At 50.6% G+C, this 21,497-nt stretch overlaps 1 protein-coding gene across 1 annotated transcript in view; it reads right to left on the reverse strand.

Annotated features, from left to right (window-relative positions):
* The window catches only part of ADAMTS14 (ADAM metallopeptidase with thrombospondin type 1 motif 14), a 32,294-nt gene that overhangs the window by 3,050 nt on the left and 7,747 nt on the right, over positions 1–21,497 (reverse strand). The window contains exons 4-21 of the mRNA XM_056495586.1: positions 21,217–21,413; positions 13,774–13,857; positions 11,654–11,810; positions 8,769–8,874; positions 8,539–8,682; positions 7,851–7,983; positions 7,616–7,729; positions 7,297–7,445; positions 6,928–7,103; positions 5,250–5,383; positions 4,942–5,065; positions 4,761–4,841; positions 3,829–3,992; positions 3,216–3,381; positions 2,432–2,564; positions 2,090–2,297; positions 882–1,008; positions 354–464 (exon numbers count right to left, since the gene is read on the reverse strand). Coding sequence (XP_056351561.1) covers positions 354–464; positions 882–1,008; positions 2,090–2,297; positions 2,432–2,564; positions 3,216–3,381; positions 3,829–3,992; positions 4,761–4,841; positions 4,942–5,065; positions 5,250–5,383; positions 6,928–7,103; positions 7,297–7,445; positions 7,616–7,729; positions 7,851–7,983; positions 8,539–8,682; positions 8,769–8,874; positions 11,654–11,810; positions 13,774–13,857; positions 21,217–21,413 — 2,508 coding nt within the window. The remainder of the gene's footprint in view (positions 1–353; positions 465–881; positions 1,009–2,089; positions 2,298–2,431; positions 2,565–3,215; positions 3,382–3,828; positions 3,993–4,760; positions 4,842–4,941; positions 5,066–5,249; positions 5,384–6,927; positions 7,104–7,296; positions 7,446–7,615; positions 7,730–7,850; positions 7,984–8,538; positions 8,683–8,768; positions 8,875–11,653; positions 11,811–13,773; positions 13,858–21,216; positions 21,414–21,497) is intronic.

Below are 21,497 nucleotides of genomic sequence, written 5' to 3' on the forward strand. Positions count from 1 at the left end.
TACTGAAGGATTCTGTGCATGGAGAAAAAACAGAGCAAGGGATGCTCCAAACAAAGGTGCACTGAGCCCCAGCTACGAAGGGTTTTAAGGGGGGAAAAAGCAAAAGCCATCTCCCTACTTTAAAAAACTCCAAGATTAAAAGGAAAAGGCCTAAAAACTGGGAGGGAGAAGGAAAGCAACAGGGAAACTGCAGGACCTGATCCACCACAAGGTGGCAATGGAGCCCCGGGCTTTGGAGCAGCAGCGGAGCGTGGAACTGCCCAGGAGCGCTGCTGGATGCGCTCCCACCTCGGCACTGCCCGCAGGGAGGTGCAGAACCCCTCGGGAGGGATCACACGAGCACGGGCACTTACTGGAGGAGATCTTGCTCACGGGGTTTTTGGCTCCGTCCTGGGGCAGCCGCTGCCCTTTGGTGGTGCCGCGGTCACCAGCGTCGGCGCTGGAGGTGATGCCGGAGAGCTTCCCTGCAGAGAGAGCACCACGATGCCCAGCAGCCACGGGCAGGCTGAGAGCACTCAAAATACCTCGGGAGGGTGGTCGTTTTGTTTTAAGGGATCTCCTTAAAAATTAAATCCCTTGAGCACCCAGCACTTAAGCCACACAAAACCCATCCAAGATGAACTCGAGGGTGCCCATCTCCATCAGCTCATCACACCTTCACACTGCTACAAAACCCAAAAGCAGACAGGGCTAAGAGCAGAGAAGGAAAATATTTTGGCTGGCTTTTAATTTTTTTTTTACTGCCAGCAGCATCAGAGATGTTCAACACAATATTGTCTGCTGGCATCCCCTGAAGCCACAACGGGCTGGAGGCATTCATGGGGGTTGATCCCCATCCCAGTGCCACCTCTTCCTCCTCCTCCTCCTCCTCCTCCTCTCACCTGGGCAGAGAGCCATGTGGCATCCCTGGATGGCCTCTGGCTTGTCACCCTCGCAGCGGGCGCCGCCGTCGCTGCCCTTGCACACCACCTGCCGCTGCTGGACGCCTTCCCCGCAGGTCACCGAGCACTGCACCCAGACAGACAGACAGACAGACAGTCAGTGACAGCGTGGGGACAGCCCCCACACCCCCCAGGATGTGCTGATGACTACTCCTCAGGTGGATATTGCTTTCTGTCTCCCAAACCCCCATGCTCTCTGCACAGGGTGCTCTCCTTTTCTTCTTCAAAGTATTCAAGCCAGGCTTAGAGCTACCTGGTCTAGGGGAAGGTGACCTGACCAAGGCAAGGAGTTGGAATGAGATAGGCTATAAGGTCTCTTCCAGCCCAAACTATTCCAGGATCCTGTGAAAACATCCCTGTCTCTTGTAGCCTTATCTCCACCAAGGCTGGATGGGACTCTGAGTAACCTGGTCTAATGGAAAGTTAGAAGAGGTTGGACTAGATTGTCACTGTCTGTGGGGTCTCCTGAGCCTGAGTTCCCCACAGCAGGACATGGAGGTGGTTTAAAGTTCAGGTTTTCCCAGCTGGCCACCGAAGAAGATTCAGGAGGCTATTTTCTGAGGTTTCCAAGGTTGTTTATTGTTTCTTATCTAAGAAATTCTTTCTCTAACTAACAGCAGTCTGTTCAGCTTGAGATCCGAGGCACACTGCCTGTCCTTGGGGTAGGACTTGACTTTTATACTATAAATTACATACCTAATATTTACAATTAATTTCCAATACATGACAATTTTATTACACTGTTCAGCTCTGTCCTAGACCAATCCAGTGATGCCATCCTGGCACTAACATGGATGGCACAAAGAAGAAGAAAGAAAAGCCATACCACACCCAAAATCCTCCATATTAGCTTCAAACCCCCTAATATAATTTCTAAAAATTCACTTTTCTATCTTCTAACAATCTAATTTATACTCTACGTATTTTTTGTGGCTTGTAATTCTTCCTGCAATGACAGTAATTTTTCCCAGGGGCTTAAATCCTGTCCCCAGGAGTCCTGGGCACCATGCCATGGCGGTCTAGAGGCATCCAAGGAAGCCAGGAGAACACTCTGGACTCCCACACCTTACAGCTCCCTCTTAACCAAGCCACTGCAGGATTTTATTCCACGACCCTGACCTTCACACCCCCTCCCAAGGTTTCCTCACCTCGGACCAGGCTCCTGTCCTCCACTGTGCGGGGCAGGGCAGGCGGCCGCAGGGCCGGCGCGTCTCGGGGCGCTGCCCGGGGCAGTACTTGGTGTGCAGGGTGCGGTTGGTGCCGTCCTGCAGGCGCTGCAGGCACTGCACAGCCCGTGCCTGCACCCCCAGCTTCCCGCAGGAGCGGCTGCAGGCGCCCCACTCCTCAGCCACCCACCTGCAGGGCGGGAACAGGGACATGGAGAAGGCGTTTGAGGTGACGGGAAGCGGCTGGGAATGCTCCCGGTGCAACCCCAAACCCCGAGAGGGGTGGGAGCACCTGGGGCCATAGAGAACACAGAGAGGGCTCACATGGGCTGGGAGCATTCCTGGAGGTTGCAGCGCCTCCGGATTGGTTTTGGCTTCTTGCTGTTGTCACAGAAGTTCCTGTGCACCATCCGGTTGTCGCTTTTCCGACGGCAGCCGTACTTGGTGTACTGGATGCCTGAGGGGGCAGAGTGTGGCTGGTGAGGTGGTGGGTGTGGGAGTCCCTCCAGATCCCTCCCCTGCATCCCTGCTGGGGTTTTGGCTCTCAGATGTCACCCAGGGTTTGCTGAGGATGCTGGTGTGGCTGCTGGATCTTCCCTTTCCTCCCAAAGTCACTCAGGATGCTGTGCAGTGCACACAGCTCATGGAAGGTGTCCCAGCCCATGGCAGGGGTTTGGACCAGGTGACCTCTAAAGGTTCCTTCCAACCCAAACCACTCTGATTCCCAAAGCACAAGGTGTTTGCCATGATCAGAGGCTCAGATCCCAGTGGCAGTATGGAAACCAGGCTTTCACCAGCAAACCTCACACCTCCTTCTGTGCAAACTTTAGTAGTGGTCATCTTCAAAATCACTGTTTCTTGGTCCAAATCCAGTTAAAAACAGCCAAGGAATGAAAAAGTCATAGCAGGTACACGGGTAGATAGACAAAGGTAAGCAAACACAATCCTGCAAGCCCTTTCCCGTAAGAAATCTGGCTAAAATGCTCACTCAAACTGCTTTGCAATAATTTCTCCTTGCCAGAGACACCCCAAGGGGCTCACACACCCTCTACCATATCCAAGCACTCCCCCAAACATGCCCTGTAGGCTGTTAGGAAGAGGAAGTTACCTCCTCCACAAGCCTTGGAGCACTGGGACCAGCTCTTGAGGGCCCACTCGTAGGAATCCATCTCCTCCAGCAGGACGTTGTTATTTCCAATCATGGGCAGCAGGTCTTCATGGATGATGTACCTGTACATGAGGCTGCTCCTCACCTCCTCCTCCTGAGGAATGACCTGCAGGCAGAGGGAGCAGTCAGAGAGGGGGATGAATGATGCCACTGGAAAAGGACCACATGGCAAGTGGTCTACACCCAAAACTGGGGACAAACATAGGGAGGGAAAGGAGCCAGACCTGCCATTCCCTGCATGTCCAGGCCCAAACTCTAATTCCCCACATACCAGCATAACTAAAATGGGATTTGGAGTCATAAGCAATTCCTGCAGAGCAAAATGCAGCTGGACTCAAAGGCAAGTGCCTGAGCAACACGTCCTTGTGCCATTCCCTCACGCAGCTTGTCACCCCTTGCTTTTGGCTGGCTCATTCCCTGGATTCAATGACATGCCCCACACTCTTCCTCTACCCACATCCTTCCATCACCTGCCACATCACACCTCAGACTACATCCCCTGTCTGTGACAGAGGTCCCCAAGCCCCCCAGAGCCAGTGCCAGCCAGGCTTACCAAAACACTGATGGCCTCATGCAGGGGACCGCTGGTTTTCAGGCTCTCCTTGCCCTGTTCCACAGTGTATTCCCACTCCAAGCCCATCTCAATGAACACTTGGCTTTTGGCTTCTTTGCCCTTGGCATTCAGGATGAAGTTCCCCGTGGCTTGATTCTTAACAGCTGGAGGAGAAAGGAGATATTTTCAATATCATTCCCTCTGGTCACTCACTTTGGAGGAGAGGAATAACCTAAACAAGACTCTCTTTGGTGGAAATTATGAGAAAAGGGTTGAGAAAGGGTGAAGGGAGAGGTGGACTAGTGCTGGAACCCAGAGGCCTGGGAGTTTTGAACTTCCTGTGCTTTCTGACACTGACCCCCAGGGGAACACTGCTTTTGACTTGAGGCCTTGGAGAAGGCTTCCAAATTTGAGTAATGGAGTTAAAATCATGGGTATGTAGCTAGAATAGAAGTGTGCAATTTGACATGGTAAAGGGTTTGGAATTTGGGATTTTTAGAATATAGTAATAGGTATGAGACAAGGTGGTTCTTGGGCATTGTCTCTTTCTGTCTTCTTTCTTCTTCTTCATGATTTCTGGTAGTAGCTTTTGGTTGGATAGTTAATTCTGCACTGCAGGTCACAAGAGTTTGGTTATTGGGTCAAAATGATAAATAATAAATGTGTTAGCTCTTTGTTGGACTGTTTAGGTTTAAAAGACCTTGTAACTAGCTAGATTCAGCTCCATTTTGCTCACTTTTAGCCGGTAACTAGAAGTGTTACAGAACTCTCTGTACTTTAGATAAGATTTAATAAACAACCAAGCCTGAACATGAGAAAATTCATCTCATTTGTGTTTTTAATCCTGACTCTGAGTGAAGACAGAAGAAAATGAAGACAAGCCAGTAATTAAGTGGTGCAGTTAACCCAGTTACAGACTAGGGCATGCTCACCAATGCTGTGGGATGCTGGCTCCATCTCTTCTATCTGAAGGTGCCTTGCTCCAGCTGGGATCTCAAACATCTTCAAAACACCTGAAAGGGAGAGATGAAGGATGGAGGGAAGAGAAAGTGCAGGTTTCTTCCAACTGGACACATGAATCCAGCTGCTTCCAAACCCAGCCAGCCCTCTCACCTGGCTGTTTGGGGGTCTTGGCCAGCGTGCCCTTCACCGTCCGGCAGTGGGAATTGTCCCCACCACAGACCCCACACTTGTCATCCTGCTTCAGGGAGCCAACCTCCTTGTCACAGCCGACGTGCTGGCACCCAGGGGAGGAGAGAACAAGTTACATGTGGTTACAGCCCTGCAGCCCAGCCCATCGCTCCACCACCCCCTTTGCTGTGCACAGGCTTGGTCCCCAGGGGCAGAAGGTGTGTCCCCAAGGGGCTGAGCTCTCTCCTGGCCAGGGAAAGGACAGGGACAGCCCCACAAGAGCTCCTCACCACGCACTCGCCGCGGACGCAGACGCTGTAGGGGTCCCGGTAGCTGCAGCGCGTCCCGTCGTGGACAACCTGGTTCATGAACACCACGTCTCCCGTGCCCTCAGACTGGCAGATCAGCTCACACTTCTGAGCATCTGCAGCAAAGGAAGAGGGGAAGGGGAGAAAAAGGGAGGTGGGGGGAAAAGGGGTTGTGGAAATTCATTAGGCTGAGTGTCTTAGGTTGCAATGTGACCAAAGGTATGTATGTCATCACCATCTGTTAAATGACCCACAGAGATGTGGGAGATATCCTCTGCTAATGGGCCATCTGTTAAAAAACAGGTGGGGCAATCATTTTTATCTTTTCCACAACCCATCCTTCCTCCAGGAAAATATCTTCTGTTAATGGGCCATTGAGTCCCACTGTATGACTGATAAAATTACATCATCCCACTGGGAGATGCTCCACCCAGGGGAGGAGCCAAGCATTTCTTACCCAGGTAAAATCTGAGATTTGGAACACCAGAGCAGCCTTTTTCCACTGGATTCCAGAGGAAAACCAGACCCTTCTACATCATCACTGGACCTTCAGAGGAAAACTGCACCTTCTCCAGGAGCACTGCTCCAGCTGAACCACATCTGCCACTGCAGGAGGATGCAGCCACCATTGAATGGGACTGCTGCCAACACCCTGACTGACTGACAGGGTGTCAGGTTGTATTCTGACTCTGTCAGCGTTTTGGGTTGTTTTTTTTGTAATACTGTATTTCTATTTTAATTTTTCCTAGTAAAGAACTCTTTATTTCCCATATCTTTGCCTGAGAGCCACTTAATTTCAAAATTATAATAATTTTGAGAGGGGATTTACATTCTCCATTTCAAAGAGAGGCTGCTGTATTTCCTACCAGACACCCGTCCTTCAAAGCAGGACAGGTGAGTGAAGACAGAAACCAGTCTCAGCTTGTACCCCTGAGCACAGCCACAATTCCAAAGCCCAGGATATTCATGTGGCTCATCTCCCAACTCCATTTGCTGCTCAAGAGCCTGCACTTTTGCCCAGTACACTCAGGAAATTAAGGGAAGGACAGGACATGCTACATGAGGCTGCAATACAATTAGGCAGCTCTGCTCTGGAAACAAGCTGGGAGTGCTGGGGGTGTTCAGGAGAACAAAAGGCTCCAGGAAGAACTTAGAGCGCCTTCCAGTGCCTAAAGGGGCTCCAAGAAAGCTGGAGAGGGACTTTGGACAAGGAGAAAGGCCCAGAATGACAGGACGAGGAGGAATGGCTTCAAACAGACAGAAGGCAGGGATAAATGGGGTTTTGGGAAGAAATTCTGTATTGTGAGGGTGGTGAGGCCCTGGCACAGGTTGCACAGAGAAGTTGTGGGTGCCCCTGGATCCCTGGAAGTGTTCTTCCAATTGTTAGTCTAGTGGAAGGTGTCCCTGCCCACAGGTGCAGGGTTGGAATGAGATCATCGTCAAGGCCCCTTCCAACCCAAACCATTCTGTGATTCCATGATTTTAAAAAGCTGGCTACTTGATGCTGGCTTATTGCACAACAGTTTCCAGCTCAGGAACTTCCCACCACCCAACATCTGTGCAGCTGGCACAGCGTCCATCCCAGGGTGAGGGCCACCAGGGCAGAGTCCTCTGGAGGAGTTTGGCCACTGCTCCTTTGCTAGCACCCGGCACCACTCACCGTCATGATGCTCGTAGGGAAGCCAGGAGTGCTTGCTGTTCTGGTGGGTGTAGTAGGAGTTGCGCTTGGAGCACTGCTGGGCACGGAAATCCTGGTATGGCCCCGGGCACTCCTCGGCATTGCACACCTGGTACTCGTAGGTGGCTCCCGGGCACTGCCGCCCTCCGTACGCCGGGCTGGAAAACAAACCCGGCGGGTGGTAAGAGAGCTGGAAGGGGGATGGCGAATTCCCAGCCCGAATACACAGCACAGCTCCCGCAGGAACAGATGTCCCCATCCCTGCCAGCGAGGGGAACAGCCAGGAGCCTCTGGCTGGCGGCCACTTCCAGCTGGGAGGAGGGAGGGAGGCAGAGCAAAGCGCAGACGTACGGCGGGTTGTCGCAGCTCCGGCTGCGGGACCGCACGCCTCCCCCGCAGGTCCTGGAGCACGAGCCGAACTTGGACCAGGAGCTCCAGCTGCCATCCTGGCTGTAAGGCTGCTCTGACGTCTTCCAGATGCAGTGGCCCTTGAAGCACCACTGGAAGGGAGGAGAAGGAATGAGTTGCAGACCTCTTCCAAAGCGCTCAGCACCACTGGAGAGCTCTCCTGCACCCACAGTGCTACAGAAACGGTAAAGCACGGGAGGAAGGGGCTCTTCATCGTGCCCTGGGACACATCCTTCCTACAGGAAGCAGGACCAGCCCCTACCTTGCCAGGAGAGCACTCAGTGCCATCCAAGGGCGGCCCCTTCTTGGTCTTGCAGAAGTAGGGGTTGTCCGGGTGGCTGCACCACAGCTGCTTGCAGGGGTCGAAGGTGCGGAACTGGGGAGCACAGAGGAGCTGGGCTGGGACAGCAGTGGCCAGTAGCAGCAGGCTGGTGGCAGCCAGGCTGGCTGGGGATCCCGGGGAGGGGGGACAGCGTGGCCATGCAGCCCCTACTCACCGCCGTGCACGTCTTGTACCCCACGCCGAAGTCGAAGCGGCACTGCTCGTCCATGGAATAATTGATTCCCGGCAGCTCAGGTAAGGTGGGCCACTGGTGCTCAAAGGGGTCATCCAGGAGGCAGTCGTAGGAGCTGCAGAGTCAGACAGAGGATTTCCTTCCATCAGCCCATCCCTCAGCTCCAGGCCACTCTCCAGATTCAGCTACTGAGAAATTTGACTTGTCACGGAATCCCAGAACCATTTGGGTCAGAATGGTCCTTTAAGGCCATAGGGTTCCAGCCCCTGCCACGGGTAAGGACACCTTCCACTGTCTCAGCCTGCTCCAAGCCCCATCCAACCTGCTCTGGACACTTCTAGGAACCCAGGGGCAGCCACAGCTTCTCTGGGCACTCTGTACCAGGGCCTTACCTCCCTCACAGGAAAGAACTTTTTCCCAATAAGCCATCTAATCCTGCTCTCTGTCAGTGGGAAGCCCCTCGTCCAAAGCTCTTCTCCAGCTCTGCTGGAGCCCCTTTAGGCACTGGAAGAGTCTCCAAGGTCTCCCTGGAGCCTTCTGCTCTCTAGGCCGAACACCCCCAGCTCTGCCAGCCTGTCTCCAGAGTCACTCCACCCCTGGGAGCATCTTTGGCTACCAGAAGCCAGCAGTCTGAAGGGAGAACATCCCCTCCCAGCTGTCAGGGGCCTACTGGATGTATCGGTTGAGCTCCTGCTTGCTGCAGCGGGACCAGTGGTAGCGGTGGAAGGCGGCCTGCACCAGCGGCGCCATGATGCTCCCCATGCTGGTCTCGTCGGCGCAGCGGTTCCCTTGGCCATCGTGCTCCATGCCCAGCCTGGAGGGAAGATCCCAAGGCACTCACACCTGCAGCAGCAGCAACAAACCCCCTCTGCAACCACACCTCTGCCCCCCGCGACTTACACGTGGCCGGTCTCATGGGCCACGACGAAGGCGGAGGAGAAGCCGTCCTCGTGGTTGAGGGTGCAGCTGCGGAGAGGGTGGCACATCCCCGTCACCGGAGCGTAGCCTGGGGCAAAGAGAGCAGGGAAGCACAGAGGGGAGGAGAGGAGAGAGAAAACCTTTGAGAGAGGAGGGGGGAAAATGAAAAATTAAGGAAAAAAAAAATCCACCCTGCAAATACTTAAGCTGGCTTCACTGTAACAGAAGAGAAAACAGAGAGGAAGGTGTGAAGAGGAGGTCACTTGGATGGCAGCCCAAGGACTTGCTCAGCAGTGTGACCACTGAAAGCCAGCAGAGGCTGCTCTGGGGCTTGCTGGCACCACTGTGCCCTTGTGCCATCACACCTGGGCAGAAACAGCACCCACAACACCCTGCCAGCGTGGGTGGCCATCGCCTCCCAGCCCAGGAATGGCATCCCCTGCATTCTTCTTCATTTAAAACAAATAAAGAAGGAAAAGGAGAGAGAAGGGAAGGCATGAGGTGCTCCCCAGAGCCCTGCCAAAACCACAGCCCTGCTCCCCAGGGGGCACACCCACTCATGCACCCATCCCAAGACCCCAGCCCTCGATCAAGTGCAGTGCAGTGGGGCAGCTGTGGGCAGAGGAATCTTCCCCTGCCCAGGCAGCAACACATCACCTCCATTTTGGTCACTTTTCCTTTCTTTTTCACCTTATTTCTGCCCAATTCAATCAACTTGTTGGCACACTCCAGAATTTACTCCCCGAAGTTTTTCACGTGTGTTGGGTTTTTTTAAGGCTGACCCTTTTTTGGCATCAAGGGAGTTAGTGAAGGAAGGACTTACAGGTCAGAGAGGCAAAAACAGGGCAGGACCATGCTGGATAAACATGCCCTGGGGACTGGGATGCTGGAAGAGAAGGCTCAGTGAGCCAAGAGAGGGCAGCAGCAATAGAAAGGTGCTGATGAGCCAAGGGAGATGAACATTCCTACACCCACCCTGGCCAAACCACGGGGTCCACAGAGCTCCCCATCCTTGTGGGATATTTGATCCCACTCCCGCTAAATCAAGCCCTGGATAAACCATTTGAAAATAGTTTTTTTTTTCCTCCTGTGAAACTTTCCACAAGAAAGAATAAAGCTGTGGGAAGCATTCTCTACAAGGGAAGGACAAATTTATTTTGTTTAGGATGAAAATGGGCTGAATTCCCAACCAAAGGAGCTGTGGATGGGAGATGGGACAAAGGAATTTGAAAAGATGGATGCTCACAAAAGCAGTTTTTTGTAATGAAGACTCCAATAAGAACTGGAAGGAGTATAAAAGGTTCTCCACAGTAGAACGATGGTGAGAAGCAACTACCTGGAAAATATTTAATTCTGAGCACAAGCATCATTCAGCCCAGGCCAGAAAATACCCTGTGCCACCCACTGCAGAGGGACACAGAAACTCTGGGTGTTGACAAGACCTCTACAGCAGCAATTAATAATTTACAACCCATCTGTCCACTGCTTTTCTGTTTCAAGGTTGAGGATAATTTGGTGCCACACTTTGATCTTTCATTCTACATGTCCCTGAGCTTAACAAGGGTGTCAGAGATCTGCAAGGACTTTGTTTTGGGGGAAGAGAAGCGAGAGCAAGCACAGTGTTATTACTCCAGCAGCCCAAGCAGAGGGAAGTTCCTGGTGGATGAGGAGCTCCTTGTGCCATGCAGCACAGCCAGGCAAGGACACAGCAACCACAGGGGCTCCTGCAGAAAGTCCTGTGACAAGCACAGGGAAAAGGGGAAGGAGCAGGACTACCCAATCAATCTCAACTCCTTCCCACCAAGGGGCAGCCTAGGGAGTCTCCCCCTTCTGCCAAAAAAGGTCCTCTCATAAATGAATGTCTTTGGACACAGTCACTTTGCCAGGAAGGGTCCAGAAAAACGAAACAAAAGTATTTCACCCGTGTGACTCTGGACAAGGAGACCAGGGCAGGTCATCAGCTTGGCACTAGCCAAAGTCTGCTGTTTGGTGGCCACAGCACACTCAGGAGGGTTTCCAGCTGGATATCTCCTAAGGCTCATCTCCTGCTGAGGGGGATCCCTTTCAGGGAGGTAATCCAAATTAGGACAGGTTTCCTTCTCCACCTTTCCTTCCTCCTGTGCACACCAGGAGGATTTAGGCTACAGATCAGGGTGATAATACCCACCCCATTCATGGCATCAAACAGAGCCTCCTGGTGGAATTCCAGACCTGGCCACCAGCATGGAAATGAGGAGATGGGAATTTGGAAGCAGCAGGCTCAGAACTGGGAAAAGTCACCTCTTGTGATAACACCAAAGCACCTGCTTTCCTAATGGAGCCATGAAACATCAGAAGGTTTTCTTGAAAATTTTTATTAGCAAGGCCTCCAACTTCTCAGACCACACTGGCACAATTTCTGCACCAAGAGGGTGAGAGATTGCTGCAGTAAAACTTCCTCTTTGGCCCAGGGTTTATTGAATGCTCCCGTGTCCAAGAAATAAATTCATATAAAAACAGGTTTTAAAAGTCCTCCAGAGGACAGAATAAATTGATGGTCCCCATGAGGCTTCCTGTGGTATTTCATCTTTTTTTATCTTATTTTTATGTTTTTAAGGCATTTTGGGCCAAGGGGACGACTGGTAAATGAAATCAAAGAGCTAAATAAATCAAGATATTTTATCCATTCGGATTGATGCTCTGGATTAATTCTCTGTCTCTCTCTTCTGCATCACGTGAAGGAAAAAAATGCCGATTTTTATAACCTTTTTCTGGACCTTGCTGGCCAAGAAACAGACTGTGCATACAGAAAATCCTCTCACCCCTGGCCGGTGTTTTCCACCCCACCCCAGCAAACTGCACATACCTGATCGAGACAAATACAGTACCTTGCATACCTGCTGGCCCAAAATCTTGCCTGGTGAGGAAGACGGCGTGGTCGTGGTGCTCGGCGTGCTGGGGGTCGGGGCGCTGCTGGGAGTGCGCCCAGCGGCACACCTGCTCCAGGCTGCGCGATGGATTGCCGCGCTCGATCAGGCTCACCGACTGCGGGAGGACGGGAAACGCTGCTGGGGGAAGGAAGAGGTGCTGCCCTCCCCCTGCCCTGGGTTGAAATGTAGGATGTGGGCAGAAATGTGTGTTCTGTCACCATCTGTCGGAGTGGGTGGGGCAGTGACCCTGATCTCCTGGCACATATTATCTGCTAATGGGCCATCTTTAAACCAGCTGGGCAATCATCTTTATCTTTCCCACAGCCCATCCTCCCTCCAGGAAGATATCATCTGCTGCTGGCCCATTCAGTCCCACTGCATGACTGATAAAATTCCATCATCCCACTGGAGATGCTCCAGCCAGGGGAGGAGCCAAGCCTTTCCTACCCAGATAAAAACTGAGATTTTGGACAGCAAGTTATCCATCTTTCCACTGGGTTCCAGAGGAAAGCCAGACCTTTCCACATCATCCCTGGAGCTTCAGAGGAAAACTGCACCTTCTCCAGGAGCACTGCTCCAGCTGAACCACATCTGCCCCTGCAGGAGGATGCAGCCACCATTGAATGGGACTGTGCCAACACCCTGACTGACTGACGGGTGTCAGCTTGGATTCTGATTCTGGCAGGGTTTGGGATTGTTCTTTGTAATACTGCATTTCTATTTTAATTTTCCTAGTAAAGAACTGTTATTCCTAATTCCCATATCTTTGCCTGAGAGCCCCTTAGTTTCAAAATCACAATAATTTGGAGGGAGGGGGTTTACAGTCCCCATTTCAAAGAGAAGCTCTCCCCTTTATTGGCAGATACCTGTCCTTCAAACCAGGACACCCCCCTGGAAGCCAAAGAGGTTTTATCCCAAGAAGCTGCAGAAGGACTCGCTTGGGAACAGTGGTGAGATGAGATCGCTCCTGGATCACTCCTTATTTCCTACATCATCCCCTGAACCTGAGAAGTGACATAGCTGGACAAAGCAGCTGCTTCCAGAGCTGGCTTTGGGGAGGATAAATCATCCCTAAAAGAGCCTGGCAGCTCCCATCCTGCCCTATCACCACAGCTCCAAATCCCTTCACTTCCACGGAACAACCTCCAGCCTGGAGCACAAACGCCACTGGGAGGAAGCCAGACAGATTTTTGGCTTTCTCAGCTAGAGATGATGTTCCTGGTCCCATGGAAGCCTCCAAAAATGGGCCAGCCTCCATCTTTATCCCAGCTCCTCAGGACCATGCCTGGATCTCCAGGATGTGCTGGGTTTCTGCCAGCCAAACGTTTTTCTATAATAAGGAGGTTTTTTTCCAAGACCTAACTGGTCTTATTTCTGGATCACACACACACACAGACATCACTGTGTTGAGTCATTAACACCCTTGCTAGAACACTTCCTGTGGGACAGGGGCATGCCCCAAAAAAGTACAGAAAATCACATTGTTTTAAAAATCTGGCTGCTGTGCTCGAACAAGCCTTAAAAAATAAGTGCAGCCTGAGAAACCACATGAAAACTCCTCAGGAAACCTTCCCACACTTTTCCTGGCCATGCCCAAGCCACACCAGGGCTACAGGACAGCCAGAGCTGAGTCAAGTAGATCCCAACTGTGGCTTCTCCTCACTAATGTGCAGCTCCACCTTTATCCCATCACCTACAGAACTCTGAGGAAGGCTCTGTGGTTTTCCTCACATCCCAGAGCAGGCACGTAACAGCACATCACACCCACCCACCACCTCCCTGAGGGCTTCCTAGGCTATCCAGGGGGCTATCCAGGCCCTTAGCTCCCAAAAACCAGGCTAAGGAGGGTTCAAACCTCCCCTTGCTCAGCATAGTTGTCCTTTGGCCTCTGACAACTGCCACGTTTTCCCAAGCCCGGGCTTATCTAAATAAATATTAAATTTTATTAATAAAATTATTAAATGTTTATTATTTAATATTTACCATATCCAAATTATTAAATTATTTTAAAATTATTAAGCAATATCCAATTATTAAATAAATACTATGGCACCTCCCACCTGCCACACTGGATTTACCTGACGATATCCCACCATGATCATCCTGACCAGCACGATGTTGATGTGAACGCCCAGAGACTCATCATGATAAATTTCATCCACCTGAAGGAGGGAGAGAAACCCAACAGGGAAGAAATTTAAGGCTATCCCAGCTCTCAAGCCCCTCCTGTCCTCCCCACTCACACATTCCACACCCTTCCAGGCTTTCCAAGACCAGGTGCAAAGATCTCATCCCCCTCCTCCCACCATTTTTTTTTCCATTTTTCCATGTGTAACAAGCACAAAGTTAAAAAACCAAGCTGGAAGAAGCCAAAATTTCCCCAGGAATGGCTCAGATGGTCAATGACATCACCCATCTCCATCAAGGGCTGCGTTTCCTCCACCACATTTCTCAACGAGCCATTGACCCTTTGGAATATGAACCCTCAGAGGGATGGAAATGCTCCAGACTCCAGCATCCAAAGGAAAAATGGCTTTTTGATCCAATCCTTTGCCTCTCCCCAAACCAGGGCTTTCCTCAGTCACATCAGTGAGTCAAACCTGACCTGTGGATTTAGAAATCCCAGGAGAAGGCAACACAATGAAGAGAACAGGGAGGGCTCATGAGTCAATGAGATTTGTACCATCCTTGCTTATTAAAATTGACCTTGAAAAGGAAAGAACAGGCTCCAACCTTTTCCTTCTGCGTTTCCAGGATGAATAAACAAATTCTGCTCCTAATTGCTACCAAGAGAGCAGGACATCCAGATGGGAAATGTGTCTGAGAGCTGAGCCCAGTGACATGGAGGGACACAGAGTGGGCAAGGACAGACCCACGTGAGACCTTGCACCTCTTCCAAAGCACGTGGGAAAACACAGCCCAGGGAAGGAAAACACCCTGATCTTTGAGAATGGGACTTTATTTTTCCCAAAAAGCCTCTCAAATTAGCAGCTCCACAAATGGGGGTTCACTGCACAAGTCAACGAGACTGAATTAAGACTATTTTTAGTATTGACTAGAATTCATGTTTTAATTAAAATCTACTTTTTCAGCTTTGCCCAAGGGGGCACTAATTTGCCTCAGCTCTATCACAGCTTTCCTGACTAGATCAAGGTTATAAAGCAAGATTTATGGATCTTTTCTATTTTTAACTCCATTCCTTTGGGGTTTTTCAATCTTACATCAAGGGTTGTTTGACAGCTACCTTTTTACTGCTGCCCAAGTCCAAGTCAGCCATTCCCCAGTGTTTTACAAGCCCCCCAGTTTCCAGCCTGGGATTCCATTTGAAATGCCCACAAGTTTTAAACACAAAAACCCAGTTTTAACCTTTTCCCCATGACAACCAGCACTCCCATGGGGTGCCTCCAAGCCATGCAGAGAGGCAATGCAGATCCTGAGCCTTGAATGCAGAAAAGTCGATTATAAAAAACTAAAATCAATCAATAAACTGCCAGCCCATCCCCATTAATGCATCCCTTTGGCTGCAGAAGCTGCAAGAGCCACAGGGTATTTTATTCATCAGTGTGGAAAAATAGCACAACCCAAGGCTGGTCAACCCATCCTCAGCTCATCCCTGCATTCTGTGGGTGGGATGCTCCTTCACCCTCCCCCTTTGGTAAGAACAATGAGAATATGATGGATTTTTTCTGAGCCCAGCCCTATTTTTTGGGGGGGGGTGTGCACAGAAGGATGGAAGGTCACATAGTGCTGCAGCTGCAAATATTACTCAGCCCTACAGACCCACTGAGGTATGAAGGATCCAGCCCAGCAAGGAGCTGCAACTCCCCAGGGATGTCAGGCTCAGCCCTGGGTTTTAGGATGTAGGACGCTTAGGCATCCCAGAGAAATCCCACATTACAAGTTTGACCCCTTACAAAAATATTGGTAATATGGAAGGGTGGGAATTTGGGGACAGAGGGAGAAATTAAAACTATGCTTGAAGAGATGCAGGACCTGGGGGTGCAGGGTTTGGGGAACAAGACAGGAAACATAACCACTTCCTTCACTTTCCCAAATCTTCACCCCCAGCACTCATCAGGATCTGGAGCTTCAAGCTGACAGAGAGTAGGGTTAGATGAGATATTGGGAAGGAACTGAGGGAAGTGAGGCCCTGGCAGAGGCTGCCCAGAGAAGCTGTGGCTGCTCTTGCATCCCTGGAAGTGTCCAAGGCCAGGTTTGATCCACCTGGGATAGTGGAAACCGCCCTGCCCATGGCAGGGGGCTGGAATGGGATGAGCTTCCATCTCCCTTCCAACCCATTCCATGATTTTAGGATTCTATAGTTGTCCACCAGCATTCTGCTGCTTGCTGCCTGCTCCTGAGGAGGCAGCTCCTCAATCCATCAGGATGAGCCACATTCCTGCCTCAGGGACCTCTCTACAAGCCATGACCTGACCTTGCAGTGACTGGGAGCATCAGCAGAGCAGCACAGACCTCTCCCTTCCCAGCTGCAAGGGATATTTTGGCAGGATGCTCAACATACCCTGCTGTATTGTTCCAAGATGGATTTAATTCCATAAATCTTCCTTATAAAGCAGTGCTAAATCCCAGTCTCCTCCAGCTCACAGGGACCTGGTGCTCCCTCTCTCCAGCCTTTGAAATTAAGACTTAAACTAAAGCCCAGCCTCTGTTTAGTCCAGGGTTTAGGCAGGGATCTGAACCTAACCCATACCAGCTCTGCAGTGACCTTTAGGGTTAATTCAAAAAGCAGATGTGGAACCAGACTGCCCAAGGCTACAGACTTCCCTTCACAGCCAAATGTCAATAATTGATAGAGGGGGAAAAATAATAATTTCAAAAGGGCTTGGTGCTGGCTGCTGTGAGGACTGCAACCCTGCAGACCCCAAGTTTTGGGGCAGGGAGGGAACATCAGCAGGGCCAGCTTCCCCCAAGTGCTCCAGTGCCTGTGGAAGAAGTGGGGATGGAGCTGGAGGGGCTGAGCATCACCCTGGAAATGGAAATTCACCTGGAGAGCAGCTTGCAGGCTTGGCACAACTCCCCCTGCCCTCTGCAGGTGCCATTAAGCAAGTCAGTGTCTTCAGAGAAACTTCATCCCCCAAAAATAGCTGTTCAGCAAAGGGCTCCAGTAAAGGGACCCACATCCCTGAAGCCATGGGATAAAGATCTTCCTATCCCTCTCATCCCTGCTCAGCCTGTTTCACAGCATCACCTGGCAAGAACTGCTCTCCTCTTCCATTTAAAATGGAATTTTCCCATCTATGAGCAGCCCAGCCCTTAAAGTTCACTGTGAGTTAAGGGCAAAGCAGCAGGAATCACCACCCCAAAGGACTCCCCCCAAACCCTGCAGCAGCAAGGAGACAGTGGCAGTGCTTTCCAATGAAAGGAACATTACAGGGCAGGCTGCCTCCCTAAATCCCTGCAAACCTCTGGCCAGCCCCCAGCCTGCAGCCCCAGACGTGAGATCCCGACAGCAAAACCGCACTGGCAGCGAGGTCTAGACCTCGCCGTTCTTCAGGGAAGGAAAACAAAGGGAGAGACACGAGAAGAATTTGCCAAAGCAGCAGAATAGCTGACATTTCAAAACGCTGGGATGGCTTACTCAGAACAGCCAAGTCATCTTTAAACTCCTTTCTTTTATTCCCCCGCTCGGTTTTCGTGCTGGTGGATTCACCTTGAGCCTCTCTGCTGGGGCTGGGGGGTTGGGAAGGGAGGGGGAATCCCCCTTACCACATTTTTGGGCTTGCATAAAGCAGAATGTCACCCCTGTGGGGAGGAACAGAGGAAGGGGAGAATTGTTCTGCAGGGCAGGATTAGATTTGATCAGAGCTCTCTACAGAATGAGGCATGTTGTCCCAAAAAAATAGCAACAAACATATACAGAGGGGGGGGAAAAGTGCATGGACACATGGCAGACATCAGAGGAATTTTTGTTACTATCAGTTAGCAAGGAAGTGGCTCATAAACCTCTCACCTAAGAAAAAAAAAATACACAGGTTAAAATTAAAGCTGAAGGTTTAATTTTTTTCCCCAAACCTTCTCTTCTGTGGGGTCTCAGTAGCACTCTGTTGCTCTGCCCTTGGGAACAATAATTTCAGCTGGAGCCAGGCATGTCCCAGCCTGGAGAGGGCTCTGACTCATGGGGTTTCCCTAGTAACCCAAAACAATGGGAAAACACCAAGTACCTTTGCATCCTTAACCAAATCATGGGCAATATCCCACAAAAGCCCAGGAAACCAGCTGAGGCCAGGGCCAGGTTTAGCACAGCCAGAGCTTGGCCTCTCCCCTCCAAGTGGAGCCATCCCCAGACTTGAAAGGATCAGGAATGAGCAGTGGGAAGTCTGGAGAATTAAACCAAGAAGCCCAACTCCCTGAATAAGTCTGGAAAGCAGAGCAAAGCACTGAACATTGAGAAATATTCAGAGAAAAGCACTGAGTATTTTCTCTCTTCTTCCTTTTCCAGGGTGCTGGATCCCCTCCTGCTTCCCAGCCCTTGATCTCAGCAGTCACCATGGCTGGGGGATCCTAATTTTCCTTCTGTAAGATCACAATCCCTGCCACAAGCAGCAAGCAAGAGAGGGGAATGGCTTTCCAGAGCCACCACAGAGCCCAGCAGATCAGTTTTGGTTAGGTGGGCACAGCAAAGCTCAGCTCAGAGAAGGGATAAGCTCAGAGACTGATAGCAGAGGGGGAGTTGTGCTTTTCCCAAGCTGACCCCAAATTCCTGGGCAGCATCTGAGGCAGGAAGGGAAGGGAAGGGCAGGCTGGGAATGCAGGCTGGGAGCTAGGGAAGGCAGCCTGCCTGCAGGGAAGCTCTTAGGTGCACAAAAGGAGCAGTCATCCTCATGTCAGCTTCCTGGGATGGACACAGCTCCCTTCACTGAAAAGCATCCACATTTCTGGCAGTGAAATAAGGGCTGAGAGGTTTGTTTCTTTAAAAAAAAAAAAAAAAACCTTCTCCGTGACAAATCATTTATCACCAAGCTTCAGCTGACACAGAGTTCCTAATAAAGGGTTTTGTGTCTTGGGAAGAGCCCCAGGATCCTACCTACAGCAGCGCTGGGAAGGGATCTGTGTCCTCAGAAAAAACCAGGAAAGTTTATCTCTGCTTCCAAAGTTGCTCCCTTTCCTTGGGATTGAGAGGAATGATGGATTTGTCTTTACAAACAAGCTGTGGGTCTGCTGGTAGATAAAACCAGCACAGAGAGATAAAAGAAACAGTGGGAAGGATTCCACTGATTGATGAATGGAAAAAAAGATATTTGCCTTTACAAACAAACTGTAGGCTTGCTGATAAATTAAACTGGATATTGAAAGATGAAAGACAAAATGGAGGAAAATCATTAATTCCATAAGAATTAAAAATTCAAAGGGAAAGTTATAAATTAGAGGGGAATCTCAGGTATCAGGTGTTCTGGGAAGTCTGTGCCTCTCAAGTTCCTCAGCCAGTGGGGAAAGAGAGAGGGAAATACAGATGGGAAATTGGGATAAAAAGGAGGCTGCATCCTCCAAAAATTTGATATATCCCAGGGGAATGCCCCACGGCCTCTCCCTTTATTCAAACAAAATAAAAGGACTCCTCTGTCTCTTTTTTTTGGACGTAAACCTCTGGCGTTTGTGGATTAATTCTCCTGACAGGATATACCTTGCAAGGCGAGCTCCTAGGCAGGAGAAATTTCCCAGTTGGCTCCCTGACGAACTCCAGCCCAGCTCGTTAAGTCCTTTCCTCGTTAGAGGGCTGGCCAAGCTTCTCATCCCTCTTCCCTTCGCCTCCAACTAATGGGATTAATGCTCAGCTGTGTGGTCCCAGCAGGCTCCTCCCCGCCAGCCCCCCGGCATCCTCCTCTCTCCCTCCCTCTGCCACCCAGGCCAGAAAGCACAACTCTTTTTTTTTTTTTTTTTTTTTTTTTTTTTCCTGCTGAATCGGGTGTTTTAAGGCAATCCGAGCCGGTAAGGAAACGAGGCGGCGCCGAGGGAAGAGGAGGCGGGCGGAGGTCACGGCAAAGCTGGAAAGAAAACGCACTAAAAACCAGAAAGAAAGAAGGGGAAGGGGGTGGTGGGGAGAATATATATAGAAGGAAATAATACTTGCGGGGAAGTATTTGTTGCCTGTATTATGCTGGGGTTTTTCCCTCTCTCATTAAAGTCGCCGCCTTTAATTGAATAGGCAGCGGGTCCTCCCTTCTCCCAGCGCAGCATCCCGCGCATTCACTCCCTGAAAAGTGCTGCCCGCGGGGTAGGAACCATGAAATGCGCCTGAAAACCGACCTTTTGATTAGAGCTGACAATCCCCGGGCCATCCCCCCTCCCCCGGGATCGGAAAGCAAAAATGACATCATCTCCGACCCCCGTAACGTGGGAAGAGCCAGAGGGCTTCTGTGGCTTCCCTCTGGCAGGAGGATTTAATAAAACGCTCAGAGAGTGAATTTAAGTGATGCTGAGAGCATGGGACCGCAGGTATTGGGATAACACAGCAGAGAATAAAACTCTGTGATGAAGATGTTTACTTCCTCAATATTTTCCCTACTCGGGACCAGCCACTTCACTCATCCTTCACCCCATCCACCCTCTCATTCCACAAATCCTCCCCACCATTTGACAATTCCCCCTTCGTTTCTGGCAATATTGTAGAAATAATGCCCAAAGCAACAACCAAGCACCCAAAAGCATCTTTAAAGCTTGGCCATTCCAGAGCTGGTTGAGCCTTTTGAACATTTTCCACCACCGTGTAAAAGAACACTTCAAAAAATTAATAAATAGAGGCAAGGATAAAGCATGGAAAACAAAACAAAACTGGGAGAGAGAAAGAGATCCTTGAGCATAGACCATATTTGCAGACATTCAGGTGCTGGAGGAGCAAACCTCCCTCAAGATGACTGGATGAATAAATACTGATACTTCCACATCTCCCAGGACTCGGGGAATATGGATGTTTTTATCTTAAAAAGGAATGAAAAGGGGCGTAGGGAACCAGCACAGGCTGCCCTGTGACTCTGAATGAGGAGAGGTGCAGGAACTGTAAAGCTGCTCTAAACTCCTTTTCAAACATATCCTGAATGATTATCCAGGTGCACAGGTTTCCAAAAAGCTTCTGAAAAGCTCTAAAAATATTTTCTCTAGCAATAGTATTCAGAATAAGTCATGAACATCAATTTTGTAACACAAATTACAAATATGGTCATTTCTAGCTAAGAAGCCACGGCCATTCTCTTTTCCAGCATTTGCTGAGACTTCAGTGACGAGGAGGAAATGGTCTCAGCCAGGAGAAATTTTTGGGTTCAGGTGACAGAGAGTGACAGCACCACCAGCCTTGTCATTGGCAAGGGGAAGATGATGGAGGTGAACATCAAAGAGTTCTGCTTTCCATCCCCCCAATTCCCACAGCTATTAAACGCCAGAACTGCAGCACTGCTCCCCCTCCCTCCACTTCTTTTCCCAGGATAACAGATTTGCAGCATCAGACGAGCACCAAACCCTGGGAAAGGTGGGATCCACACCCTCCACCTCAGTAAACCGAGCCTTACTATGTTCATGAGGGTGAGGACGTAGTTCTGGACGTGCTCCTTGCCATGGAAGCGCACCACAGAGTCATCCACAGCCAGCAGCACCTCGATGTTGTAGTCGTCCTTCCTGGCGTGGCGCCGCTTGCGCTCCGCGTCCCGCAGCCGCTCCGCCATCAGCTCCAGGGAATTGGGGAGCTCCCCCACCTGCACCCCGGGTGCTGGGCAGGAAAAGAAAGAGCCTTTGAGGTGATCTCACACTCCACAAAAAGTAGGAATTCAGTAGGGGAAATAGGGAAGGGATT

Source organism: Oenanthe melanoleuca, chromosome 6 (genome assembly GCF_029582105.1).
Source record: "Oenanthe melanoleuca isolate GR-GAL-2019-014 chromosome 6, OMel1.0, whole genome shotgun sequence".
NCBI classification, from domain to species: domain Eukaryota; kingdom Metazoa; phylum Chordata; class Aves; order Passeriformes; family Muscicapidae; genus Oenanthe; species Oenanthe melanoleuca.